The 14,304-nt window shown below is 35.5% G+C and overlaps 1 protein-coding gene and 1 pseudogene across 10 annotated transcripts in view; one reads left to right on the top strand and one right to left on the bottom strand.

Moving 5' to 3' along the window:
• prdm6 (PR domain containing 6) overlaps window positions 1–14,304 on the top strand; it is a 132,877-nt gene that overhangs the window by 46,282 nt on the left and 72,291 nt on the right. For all 10 annotated transcript variants that reach the window (XR_006398791.1, XR_006398792.1, XM_044333253.1 and 7 more), the window contains one exon: window positions 6,878–7,005. Coding sequence is in view for 8 of the 10 variants with exons in the window: in XM_044333253.1 (XP_044189188.1) it covers window positions 6,878–7,005 (128 nt within the window). In the remaining 2 variants the exon portion in view is untranslated. The remainder of the gene's footprint in view (window positions 1–6,877; window positions 7,006–14,304) is intronic.
• Window positions 9,925–12,403, bottom strand: LOC122968200 (annotated as a pseudogene).

Here is a 14,304-nt window from a genome sequence, read left to right as displayed (position 1 = left end):
TTATGTTGATGGAAACAACAAGAGAAAATAAAGTTTATAGGACACATTCATAAAATAAAAGGGTGAAGAGAAACAGACTTATTAAGGATTTACATTAGTTAATTATGGGCATCGAGACAATAACGGTTCTTCATTTGTCTTAAAGAGTGAAAGAGACATTGGATTTATTTTAAAAAGGCAGAAATTTGACATACAGAAAATAATAATTATTGTGTTTAGAGTGAAAGTCTGTCTTATGTTCATTCCAAACAAACAGGAAATTTAAAATACGTTATTTCCTTTACGTTAAGGAACAACTGCTTTATTATTTTTAGGGTTTAGAGCAGCAAAAGGAGATTTAAGCTGGTTAAAAGTGAAAGAGGAGTATATTCATTCATTTATATGCATATATGTGATTTGGCATAAAGTATTTTAATGCTGGTTTACATTTTAAACAAATTTTAATTTAATCTTTTCTGATTCAGAGACAAACAGAAACTATTTTGTATGTTTAAATGATCTTAAACATAAAAATCTTAATTTAGAAAGTAAATAGTAGAAAGTCATGCCAATCAATACAACATACATGTATAAAACGAACACGCTAACGATTCAGATAAAAGCAGAAGAGCTGCAGACAAACAGACGGCGACAGACATTAAAGTGCTTACATGCAGAGAATAATAAATGAGGCTGTTTCCTTTGATTCTCGCAGTCATTTACAGCATTGATTGTTTGTTGGCTGTATGGACAGCAGAGAGGGCCGCTATTGGCTCAGGTCATCACCTTATAAACACACTGAACGCCTCCTCAATACAGTCACACTGCATCACCACGGATGGATGGAGGGATGGATTAATAATGAACACACACACACACACACAGAGAGAGACGGAGGCTGAAGGAGATCGACTCTTTTTAACTGCTTATTGTCTTCAGATATCTGTTGATTTATTTACTCATTTTTAATTCTTTCATTTTTATGGTGATTTTACTCTGAAAATTCAGATTCCAAAGTCAAGTGTACACTCTCAATCTCTTGCCAACGTTCTCTAGGAGCATGGATTATGCATTTTATTTAAATACTTCATCTGTTTATTTTGTCTACAGGGCAGGATTACTTGATTTTATCTAGAAAAAGACAAAGAACTACTGTTGCAAGGGACACTGTAACTGGGACCAGGATCATATACTCTACTGTATACTGTATGATTTACTACTTCACACTCTTTAGTTTTCCTCTGAATAAATTGACTAATAGACTACAAACTTAAAGCCCTTCTGGTTCCCCTACAGGCTGCCAGAGTGTTGGATGGTACAAAACAAAGATTGTGTTTTAATTCAATTTTTTTATTCTATTAATGTAATTACGCATGTAAAATGGAAGAAAATAGTCTTGAAGTGTGAAAATGTGAGATAATAAGTTTGTGTAGACAACTGCATTGATTACATACGATGACTGAAAAAGTGTCTGAAACCGATCCAATCACCTGCTGCTGTTAACATGTTAACTATATTTATAATGATTTACCCAGTTTCAGTTTAAAATTTAAAATTTCACTATAGCTGAACTGTGATTGGGGAAATAAATTACACAATAAATAAAAACAAAGTATAATTTTTTGTATTTTATTTCTGATATCAGTTAGACTGGTTGTTGTCAGTGTGGATTACATCCAGCTGGATGAGGTTTCATTCCATTGAGGAAGAAAAACAACACAATATGTCGTAATGTAACAACATATAGTTACGTTTGAATAACAGACGCCATCTGGTGGCCGTAGTAATTATGACTTGTAACAGTGGTGCAGCTCAGATGACGTAGATATATAAGTTGACAAATTTCCTCAGTCAGAGGTGATGGGCTGGGTAGATGGTATAACCATGGATAGATTATAAGAACTGGATACTGGACTCAAAGATGGCACCTATTCAATCGAATGAGAATTGCTCGCCTGGTGCATTAGCCAAAATGTTTTCTAGCTTCCAGTTTTGCTTCCGTGTTGTGTCTCCTGTTGGCCTTGCCCGCGAGTTTCTGCTCAGCCGATAGACTTTACATTGTGATGTCGTCACAGATTGTAAAATTGCTTTTCTAGGCTCTAGGAAAGTTTAACAAATACAAAACCTTCATGGATTAACAATACATAATGCAAAGAGTAATAATTGACCCTATTTGCAGTTGGAGGTGTCCTGTCAACAGTTTTATAAATGTCTTTTTTTTATAGTGGTGGTCTACGGGGAAATGCTTTTTGGGTTGGATGGATTTTTTTCACTGCAATACTGCGAATGACCACTGGGAAAAAATGGCGGCAAGGGTACATCCACACAGGAAACAGCTGTTCATTTCCTGTTTCCAACCACAAGTGTCACATTTCCAACTGTGAGACGAGACAGTTTTTTAAAAACCCTAACTATGATCATCCCCTAACCTTATTATTGTAGCCATGACGACAAAGGTGGCCTAACTTTAAGGAAGCAGTAACTTTAACCCACAAAACTAACCTTAACAAAGTGATCATTTTAACCCAGACCATGATCTTTCTCTAAATCTAACCAAGTGATTTTTATGCCTAAACCCTACCAGACCTTAACCACAGTGTTGTCACAGCATAAAACATCATTATTGTTTAACAGTGATGTGTAACAGTTTTTTTAAAGTACAGACAAATGATGTTGTCCTGCTGATCACGGCTGATAGAGGCGCCAGATTAGAAAATGCTCCTATGTGTCATTCAGGAGTCACATGATCAAACAATGTATTTAGTCATTTAATTTGGAGGACTTATTGGAATTCTGGGTTAGTGCATAACCAATACTATGGCTAAAATGTAAAGTTTCTCCTGGTGGCACTAGAGGAAAGGTATGGTCATTAAAATAAAAAGTGTTCATTCTCTGGAGGATGTGATCAGTAAATTTTATGGCAGTCTGGCTATTAGATTTTAATTTTTCATGTGTACAAAAGCAACTTACGGCCTTGCTAGAGGAAAGGCCAAAATCATTGAGATTCATCAAATTCACATAAACTTGTTCTGTAGTCTGGTCAGTGCCTGTTGAAATATTTTGCTCTGGACAGATGGCCACAAGAGTCGGGAAAAAGCTTCTTCCTTCTCTCACTAAATGGAGACTTGTTTAGTTTATGTTCCACGTTCATGCATCTTGTTTCATGCATTATCCTCCAATGTCACACTGAAAAAGTATTTTTAGACATCAGAACTTGTTTTTATGGCTGAGACGTTGGCAGACGGAGCAGCGAGGCTTTTAAGCAGGTGTAAATCAGGTTTGTATAAAGTTTAACACCCAGCAGGCCTGTAATAATCAACTCTGGCAAGACTGCATATAAGAGGCTAATGATTTGTTACTGCGTTTTGTTTAAAACATTTTAAATCAACTGGAATTATTTCTCTTTGTCTCAGCTGCAAGTGCAGGACTCATAATCATTTTCAGTCGCAAAGGTTTATTCTAAATTCTTGAACTTAAACATGATCACACAATTAAGTGATAAATCTTCAAATATATACAGATTTTTTGACTTTGTTTTACCATAAATATCCTGTTACGACCTGTAGTTTTACAGTTCAACACTTAACCTTATGTTTGGATATGAAAACTCTTATTAAAAGGAAGGTTGTTTACTTTCAGCTCAATGACATAAAACTGTTTGACAATATCTTCTCTTAATAACATTCTTGATAAGAGACTTCCCATTCACACTCATAACTTTTTTCCAGTTAAATTTTTATTCAAAAGAAAAGATATATATAAAAATTGCTATAAAAGCAAAGCCAAAAAATTCATCAATGGCCCAGACAGTACTGTGTCCATACATTAACTTAAGATTGTACTTAAAAGTGTTGGGGAATCCTATTTAGGAAGTTAATGAACTATGAACAAACCAATTCTTTTCACTCTGTGGGATTTCCTTTTATTGCAAATGTTAATTTACATAAAAAGTCTGCTTGATAGTAATTTTAATAGTTTTTGTCCCCTGAATTTGGAATAAAGATAACTTTTTTCTCACTCTGTAAGTTACATGCAGTAGAAAATATATCAACATAAGTTTGGCTACAAGAATCCCATGTCCTTCAAAAAATATATATGATGACAGTAGGACATTAACTATGACATTATGTTCATCTATCGCAATTACATTTTAATGCAGTCAGTAGTTACTTAACTGTTTTTTAACTACATGGATACACTTTCCACTTATTTTTTAAATACATTTTTTATATTTAGTTGTTAAATCCCATACCCCACCACCTTTGCCCCAGTTCTGTATGCCCAGTTCTTCATTGGTGTAAAAACAATTGAAAAATGTTACTGGTGGGAATGATTTTATTTTATTGGTTTATATGACAGAAAGAATAAATATTGAGACAGAAAAGAATCAATTACATGAATAATAAAAGAAATGACTAATAAACAAGGAAGACATTTTTTTATTTATTTTTTTATGGCCATATTTGACCATAAAAATGAAATGAAAGGTCAAACCTTATAAATTTCGTAATATATATATATATATATTGCATTGTTTAAATTAAAATGTCTTTATTTTATGAACTAATAGGAGGAACTACTTAACGCTGCGCACATTACCTATAGTTGTAACATCGTGAGTGTTCAGCAGAGTGATGGCGGAGTGATACGGCAGTGACGACGTGTCGTATAACGGTTTTCTGTTCAGGTTTGAGGCGGACATCTTAAAGGTTGGACTTCATTATCTTTACCCACAACTCGAAATTAATTGTAATATATACGTAGTTACTTGTTAAATATTATTCAGTGAGTCTATATTGTCTATATTTTTGGAACATTAGTGGTTAAATATGTGCTCCAGTTTTTACCACAAGATGGCGGTGCTTCCCTGAGTGAAGCAGTCGTCGTGTAATGGCGCCAAACGACTGCTAGATGACAGAGGAACACCGGTTAGCTAGTTTTACCGTTTTCTAAAGGTTAGTATCCATCAAAATAGCCTATTTGTGGTCAAAATAATTACAGTTTAATGTAAAGGGAGGTGCTGTCCTGCTTTCCTCTCAGATATACGTGTTTTACGTGTGTCTAGTAACGTTACTGACGCTACTAAAGTTTGTGTTAGCTAACTAATGTTAGCATTGGTGGAAGAAGTATTTAGATCCTTTACTTCAGTAAAACTACCAATACAGCAATGTAAAAATACCACATTTCAAGTAAAAGTCCTGCATGAACTTACTACTGTAAAAGTACGTAAGTATTATGAGCTTGATGTAGTTAAAGTATTGCAGTAAAAGTACATAAGTATTATGAGCTTGATGTAGTTAAAGTATTGCAGTAAAAGTAGTGGTTTGGTCCCTCTGACTGATATATTATTATATATGACATCATTAGATTATTAATAGTGAAGCATCAGTGTTAGAGCAGCATGTTACTGTTGTGGCTGCTGGAGGTGGAGCTAGTTTCAACCACTTTATATACAGTTAGCTAGTTTAGTCCAGTGGTTCCCAACCTAGGGGTCGGGCCCCTCTAAAGGGTCAGCAGATAAATCTGAGGGGTCGTGAGATGATTAATGGGAGAGGAAAGAAGAAAAAACAAAGTTCTGATACACAAATCTGTTTTCAGTTTTTGGACTTTTTCTCTAATCTTTGATTTTTGGTGAAATATTGGATCATTTGAACATTTATTGAAATGAAAGCATGTGAGAAGTTTAGAGGGAAAAATCACTATTTGGTGGAGCTGTTAACAACTCATAGACATGTGAAATGTGACCCCGACTACACACTACTTTTTGTAAGACGCCAAAAGCCAAAAAGGTTGGAAACCACTGGTTTCATCTTTAACAATGTGTTGTATTTTAAAAGCTTGTTATATTATCCATTGTGTCAAATCTTCATCTGAAAAGTAACTAAAGCTGTCAAATAAATGTAGTGGAGTAGAAAGTACAGTATTTCCCTCTGAAATGTAGTGGAGTGGAAGTATAAAGTAGCATCACATGGAAATACTCAAGGAAAGTACAAGTACCTCAAAACTGCACTCAACCACTGTACAGTAGTTTAGTTAAATGTACTTAGCTACTTTCCACCTCTGCTAACTAGGTCAACTTTAGCTCCATCAAAATGAATGCTGTCCAGCTTTCTTTGTATGTAATGGTTCCTTCATACTGCTCATAATGGGTTAGCATTAACTGCCCTGTTGTTCGAGACAAAACAAGACATTTGAAGACGTCATCTTGGACTTTGGGAAACTGTGATGGAAATTTTTCTGACATTTGTGGACCAAACAACTACTTGATTATTCTAGAAAATAATCAACAGATAAATCGATAATGGAAAGAATTGCTAGTTGCAACAGTTTTAAATGGCTGATGACAAAAACTGATGTTTTTTCTGCAGGTGCAGGTTCCATATTGGAAAGAATCATAAGGCGTCAGGGTGGTTTGTAGGATGAATAATTGACTGAACTCATTTCTCACAATGTCTTGAGAGATGAGACCTGAGAAATTTTTTTGTAAGAAGGTATTAAGTTTTTTAAAATCAAATATAAATATAAATATTCATGTTGTAACAAGTACAGCTGTCTCATCTATTTTGTTTTTTGTTTTTAATTTTTTCACTCATTTTTCAATCAAAAACATCAAACATTTGCTGGTTTTAGCTTCTCAAATGTAAAGACTTGACGTTACATGAAATATCTTTTTGTTAGTCAGATAAAACAAGGAATTTAAAGATGTCACTTTGGGCATTAGGAAACTGTGATTGACATTTTGATGTTATGACCTTTTATAGATGAAAAAGTATCTAGAAATATCATCACTATATGTATTACTTCTAACTATAACCCTGTTTTTTTAATGCAGGGCATAGAAGTTATGACTGTATATGTACCACCTTCAAATCGAACCCTGTATATTTGTGTGTTCCAGATCTACGATGCAGAGGGGACGTTACAGCACTTTATTGATGGTAATGATCCCAGTAAGTCCAGCTGGATGAGGTATATCCGCTGTGCCAGACACTGTGGAGAGCAGAACATGATGGTTGTACAGTACAGGTAAGAATAAGTTTACTACTCTGACTGATATGTGGTAGTTTCCTAAAGTGTCCTTTATGGTACCAGGAGTGTATAAAAATACATGTACTGCTTGTACTGTTCCTCCCAGCAATTTTTAAAACTGATCCACCTACCAAATAGTGCCAAATATCTCCATATCTTGTTGTGGAGACATGTTATTATTGAAGAATAGCACATTAACTAACATCTTCATAATAAAATCCTCCCACTGGTTCGTCTGTGGAAAGCTTCTCATGTGAAACAGCAACAGCAGGACATTTTGGTTTTTCATCTGCAGTAACTGCTCTCAAACAGCTCAAAATGATCAGGATTACTTTAAGGCTGATATCTGATATGCAAGTCCAACCCACAGAGATTCGGTTCAGCTACAAAAGTACTGAGAGCAGAACACAGAGAGGTTTTTAAAGAACAGCTCTCTGTCTGGTCCCCAGCAAAGACACATGTGTTGAGTCGCACAAGACACAGCTTGTTTGAGGAGGGAGATTGTAACAGGTTGGCCGCAGTCAGCCGTGTTACCAAGCAGGACCACAGCAGTGCGGCTCGGCACGGCTGTCCCCTGCTGTGAGACCGTAGTGGAAACACATGTTATCACAATGAAGTTTGACACAACGCGGTTGAAACAGACCAACCCAGGAAAATGAAAAAACAACCTTAGTGGTAAAATCAAAAAAGACTCTGTGACAAACATTGCAGACATTAAAGCCCCCCCAAATAAATGGACTGAATGACACCTGAACTAAACCAGTTTTCCTCAGGGTTGTTTTTTTTCCTACAAACACTACGCCATCAGAATAATTTGAATGATGCTATAATTACATAAACCTTTTACACACAAGAGCATATTGGCATCTGCAAACTGGTTACCATTAACCAATTCAATCAATCTTTTAAAAGAAAAAAAACATGATTATAAAGAATACAGAAATGCTAGAAGTAACAAAGAAACTTGACTTTATACAGACTGGTTTGTTGGCACATTTTGTAGGCCCAAATTAATAAATTCTTTCTATGCACATACATTTAAACATATACAATACTGCCATACCCACAATATAAAGTTCTCATCAGTTGTCTTACATTAGATTTTTTATATGAAAAAAGACAAAAATCAGCCAAGTAGGAATTAATCTGTGTTCAGTTTTAATGTAGTTTAGTTTATTTGAAGAAACACATTTCCAGAGTGAGTAGTTGAGAAATATTCTAAATGGCAAATAGATGCATCCTCCTTACATAAAATTAAATGAAAAAACTCATAAAGCTGACTAAACAGTGAGTCACTTTTAATGTAATAATCATTTAATCATAATGAACATATGTTCACTAGAAAGCCCCACCAAAAATAAAAGTAATAAAACAGACAACAAAAACAATTACAGGATATTTAAAATCATGACTATTCAGTTGAATTATGTATTTGTATTTGATTAATCACATTAATAACATTAACATGATTAAAGTATTCACACATTTTCAAACAATTGATTAACCATAAAAATACTAGAAAGATTTCCTGTATATGTTTTTTCTACATACTTTGTTAAGACCTCTGATGCAAAAATAGTAAATGTAATTCATCAAACACAACGTCTATCTGTTGTGGCCATACTTGATTAACCTATGTGTTTTCAGTGACACACTAAACTCTACACATTACACACTAAACCAAAGAACAGAGTTTATGATGTCACGTAAACTTTATAAACGTTAATTGTTACTGGCCCTACTTATCCATTTACAGCTCAGACCATATTACTGTATTTCTAATTAGTTAGAAAATGAAGCATTGGATCAATGACAACAATAATAATAAACAGAACAACATTATTATCCATTACAATACGTCCTCTTGTTGTGTTTTTGCTTCATATCCTTTGTTATATCTTAATGTTCTTGGTTGAGAGTTGTTATTTTTTATATCATTGTCTTGATTTAGTCCTGTTATATTGTTATCAAGGTGCTGTATCAGATCCTTCAGTTTGTCCTCATCATCTTGTTTCAGATCTTTTATTTGCTTGAGGTGCTCTTGCTTCAGATCTGCTATTCTGTCATTTTCTTTTTGCTGTAGATATGTTAGTTTACCATCATGATCTTGCTTCATATCCATTATTTCCTTGATGTTATCCTCCTCCAGTTTCATAATTTTTTTTTATCATACTCTTGTTTCAGATAGTTTTTGTCTTGGATGTGGTCTTCCATCAGACTTTTTATTCTTTCTTTGTGCTTCTTTTCTCTTCTCTTTATATCCTCATCATGTTCTTACTTCAGATCATTCATTTTCTTGAGGTGGTCTTCCTTCAGATTCATTATCTTTTTGTCATACTCTTTTGTCAATTTCATGACAGTCTCTTCTGCTTCACAAGCTCAGACTAGATGACTGTATTCTACCTGCCCAGTGGCAGGTAGAATACAGTCAGAGAGATGACTTATAGTGGCTGTCTCTTGCTTGAGTATCTGCTTGTATTTCTGATATTATGTGCTAATGGTAAATTTTTTCCAATTTTTCCCTGTTGCGTGCATTGTGTACTTGTTTATCTCTGTGGTGCCTGATGGAGATTTCCTCAAGCGCCCTCCTCAACTAGGTTTTGGAGTGTGTAACGTGATCTTGGTTGCTGCCAGTGTAAGTCAGATTAAGATCCTCTGACCAAACTAAAGTCATGTCATGACAAACATCCTTGATATCAAATGTCTCTTTACTTATTATCACATGACTGAAAATCTGCCTTAGTCATGACACCTGATCCAGCTCCACAAATAAGATAAGAAGTAATTTATTTTCCAAAGTGTCATGCACCAAAAGGTTCCTAGAACACATGGGCTCACAAGACACTACAAACATAACAAACAGGAGCACAATATGATGAGAGCAAAAGAGCAAATATAATACACCTCCACCTTCAAACCATACTGTGTCAAACCAAATATGAACACACTCCTGCTCCAGAGACATTACAGCTGTAAAACATAACTTAGACTACGCTTCTCAAACATAAAACAAAGAGCTACCACAGTTTTATATCTAAAACTTCGCTGCTGTTGTCAGAAAAGATCTCATAAGATGCTGCAGGCCTTGTCTTCTGTGACTTTCTTCACATGTTCCTGTATCCAGTCATTTATTTCTTCCTCATGCACTTTCTTTAGGTTATCAGTATCTTTCTGTTGAGTATGAAGTTCAGAACTCAAGGTATTCATTTCTTGCTCTTGTTTTTTCTTCAATCTGTCAAAGTCTTTCTGATATGCTTTGTTCCTGATCAGCTGTTGTATCATGAAATCCTTGTTTTGTTGTTGCTTTTGCTTCATATCGTCCATTTCCTTGTTGTGCTTCTCCAACAAAGCTGCAAAGTCTGTCGTGTATTTATGTCTGAATTCATTGAGGTCCTCTGCCTGCTTTCTTGCCTCCTCTTCATGTTTCTTCTTCATTTCCACTACTTTCATCTGAAAGTTGTCTTGTAATTCTTTCCATTCTTTTTCCTCCTGTTCTCTTCTGAGTTGGTCTTCTTCTCTTCTTCTGTGTTCGTATTCCCTTCTTTCTTGCTCATATTCTTCTCTTAGCTTGTTCAGTCGTGTTTGCTCATACTCTTTTCTCTGTTGATCTTCTTGAAATCGTTTCTCCCACCATTCTTTTCATTCCTTTTCCCAAGCCTCTTGTTCCTTCTGTATTTCTTCTCTGTTCTGCAGTAACTTTCTGTCTGCAGTTGTCTTGTTTTCTGATTCAGATTTAATTTTTTTCTCTAAAGATAAACTTCTTTGTTCCCACTGTTGTCGCTGAATTTGTTCTTGCTTTTTCCTCTCCCTTTTCTCCTCTGCTCTTTTTTCCTCTCCTCTTTTCTTCCTCTCTTGCTCTTTATTAATGCGTTCCTCCTTTTGCTTGAGTGCTTTGTCTCTCTCTGCTCTTTCTTGTTCAATTTTCTTCTTCTTCGTTTGCATTTCTTCTTCATGTTTTCTTTCAAGGTCCCTCTTCTGTCTCTGTATCTCTTCTTCTTTCTCTCTCAGTATCCTTTTCACTTCCTTTTGTATGGCTGCCTCAGCTTCTTGGAACATCTCTGAGGTATAGTAGCCACCACCATTTTTCCTCACCAGTGACTCCACCTTGGTCAGCAGCTGCTTGACTTGAGCACGATTCTTTTGATCAATGTTATTGAAGACCTGGTATCTTCCTCCACATTCAGTTGTCAGTTTTTTGAGGAAGTCTTCACTGTCTTCTTCTATGTAACTCTCAATTGTTTGGTTTTTAAGATCATCTCCTCTGGTGAATATGATGATGATGAAGTCTTGTGACTTCTTGCCGAAAAACTTCTTGATCAGCTCCACGGTCTCTTTTTCCTCCTCTGTAAAGCGACCGATCTGCAGCACCAGTAAGAAGACATGAGGCCCTGGAGCCAACATGCTGACACATTTCACAAGCTCCTGTTGAACTTCATCATTGGACAGAGTTGTGTCAAACAAGCCGGGGGTGTCGACCACAACAACAGGCCGGCCATCAATCTCTCCTTCTTCTTTTTTGCAAAGCTTGGTCACTGACTTCATGCTGGCTTTAGAATAAAAGCATTCCTCCCCCAAAATGGTGTTTGCAGTGGCGCTCTTCCCGCCACCAGTCTTCCCAATCAGCACCATCCTGAGACGATCTGGTCTTGGTTTTTTAGAACCTGCCATCTCCAGTTTGGACACATGACTTGCAACCTTATTCAGCCGAGGCCTGGCCATCATGTCCTTTTTGAAGCATCTCGGATTCACCACTCTCATCTTTTCTACAGCATCAAACACATCAGAGACCTGATGCTTGTCCTTGATGTTGAAGACTACATATCTTCCTCCGAAGCTCTGACAGAGCTCCTCCATGTCCTTGTTTTTCTTTAGAAACTCAGCAACAGATGAAGTATTTGACTCCACAGTGAACAGAATCATGGTGAAGTCTTTGATTCGAGAGCTGAATGTGTCCTGGATGATCTTTAACTCATTCTTGTCTTCATCAGTGAGGGAATCCAAAGGTAGGACCAGGATGAAGGCATGGACGCCCTCAGGATCACAGAGGGAGATACACCTGAATGATTCCCTCTTTGCTGCCTCCTGAGATTTTCCATACAAGGCAGGCAGCTCCACCAGGGCAACCCAACGTCCACACACCTCTCCCTGATGTTTAACACACTCTGAGTTTGTACCAAACTTTCTTTGTCCCAGAATGGCATTAGCTGCTGCAGTCTTCCCAACTCCAAAGTTCCCACACAACACTAAGTTCAGAGTTGGTTTTGTACATGTTGGTGCCTCTTTGACATCATACCCCTCAGTGCAGTTTAGATGTCCTCCCTTGTTGTCCCTCACTATGCCCTCCATCTTTTCCATCAATTCTAGAAGATCATATTCAGGAAGGTCACTTCTATCAAAGTTGTGGTAAAGGTGTGTACTGTATTCTGTCATAGCAGCTGGTTCACTGCATTTTCACTGCACAGTTATCTCTTTCCAAAATGGCCCTTTTACTCTGGGTAACCCACTGATCACACTGTTAACAACTATTTTCTGCCAAGAAATATTTCTATGGCGATATACAACTAAAGCCAAGTGATTATGAAGTTTTTTGTAATATCCTTTAAAATAAATTAACAAAGTTTATTAGAAAGTATGAGGTATTTAATAATAATATAATAATGATAAACAATAAAGTTTCATTAATTCTAAGGAAATAATTTGTAATTAACATTATATCCAAAATTTGACAATGCATTACCTGCATTTAACCTTCAACATTATTTAAATATAATTTTGTAGAATATCAAACATTACATTTTAAATGCAGTCACTAATCTAGAGCAACAGTAAATAACATTCATTAAAAAAGATTTAATGTGTAGTAAAATATTTTGCCACGTGGTAACGGAGAAAAAACATAAAAATACAGAAGCAGTTACTGAATTATACGAACATCACATCCAGTATTCACTGTTGTTTTATCACGGGTTACTGTCGCATACAGTGAGCTTGCCTGAACTTGTGCAGCGGGGGTGGCTGTCCACAGTATGTAAACTTATGTAAACTTTTTTCTAAAACAATAAGCTGAAAGCTGCAAGGAGCTGCAGAGAAGTTGCTGCTTCTGGGGTCAGATTACATATTACATTGACTCATGACATAAGTCATTTAAAGGTGCAGTGTGTAGGATTTAGTGGCATTTAGCGGAGAGTTTGATGACTGTAACCAAATACAACTCCCCTTCCAAGCATGTAGGAGAATCTACTGTGGCCAGGAAATATCACAAAAAATGCAAAAGGCACTCTCTAGAGCCATTGTTTGGTTTGTCCGTTCTGGGCTTCTGTAGAAACATGGTGGTGCAATATGGTGGGCTCCATGGAAGAGGATCTGCTCCCTATGTAGATATAAAGGGCTCATTCTAAGGTAACAAAAATACAATAATTCTTATTTTTTTAGGTGATTATACACTAATTAAAACATACTTATGAATCTCTGTCAAGTCTATTTCACTAGATGCCACTAAATTCTACACAATGCACCTTTAATTGATTGTATTAAAACATGAAGAACATTGCTTAATGGAGCTTTAATTACAGTATTTTATGTTTTATATTGAATACAGTCCTCTTTCTGTAATGATGGATGTTGTGTCGCCACTCAGCCATGTTTACAGGTGACATAGTCATACTTTATTCAAAGCATATTTTTTATTATATAATTCAAAATTATTGTACCAATTTGATTATTTTCTTAATTGTTTTGTCTGTAAAATTACAGAAAATACTGAAAAATGCTAGTTGTAATTTCCCACAGTCTAAGGTGACATCTTCAAATGTCTTGTTTTGTCTGACCAACAGTCCAAAACCAAAACATTAATTTTACAAGCATGTATGACAATGAAAGGCATGACATTTGGCATTTTTACTTTAAAAAAAAAAGACCAAAACCATTATTTGATTATTATATTAATAGTGGCAGATTAATTTTCTGTTGATGTGCTAATCAATTAATAATTGATTATTCAACTAATTGCTGACACTCTTAAAGTAACCAAGAAAATTATTATTATAATTATTATTATTTCAATAATAATATATATGTGAAGTATAATCCTTTTAAAACACAAAGTTCATCCTAAGTGGCTTCAGTCTAGCACAACTTCATGTAATACTTGCAAATATGTAAAATATATTCTAAAGAGCCTTAAATATACTTCTAAGCACTTAATTTTATATTAAACTTAGTTGACTCAACGTTTTACTATACTTTCTTGTTTTAGAAAAAAATTCTAATAATGTGCATCATTTTGAATATTTATTG

The sequence above is a fragment of the Thunnus albacares genome, chromosome 2 (assembly GCF_914725855.1).
Source record: "Thunnus albacares chromosome 2, fThuAlb1.1, whole genome shotgun sequence".
Lineage (NCBI taxonomy): Eukaryota > Metazoa > Chordata > Actinopteri > Scombriformes > Scombridae > Thunnus > Thunnus albacares.
This window is presented reverse-complemented; position numbering and strand designations above follow the sequence as displayed.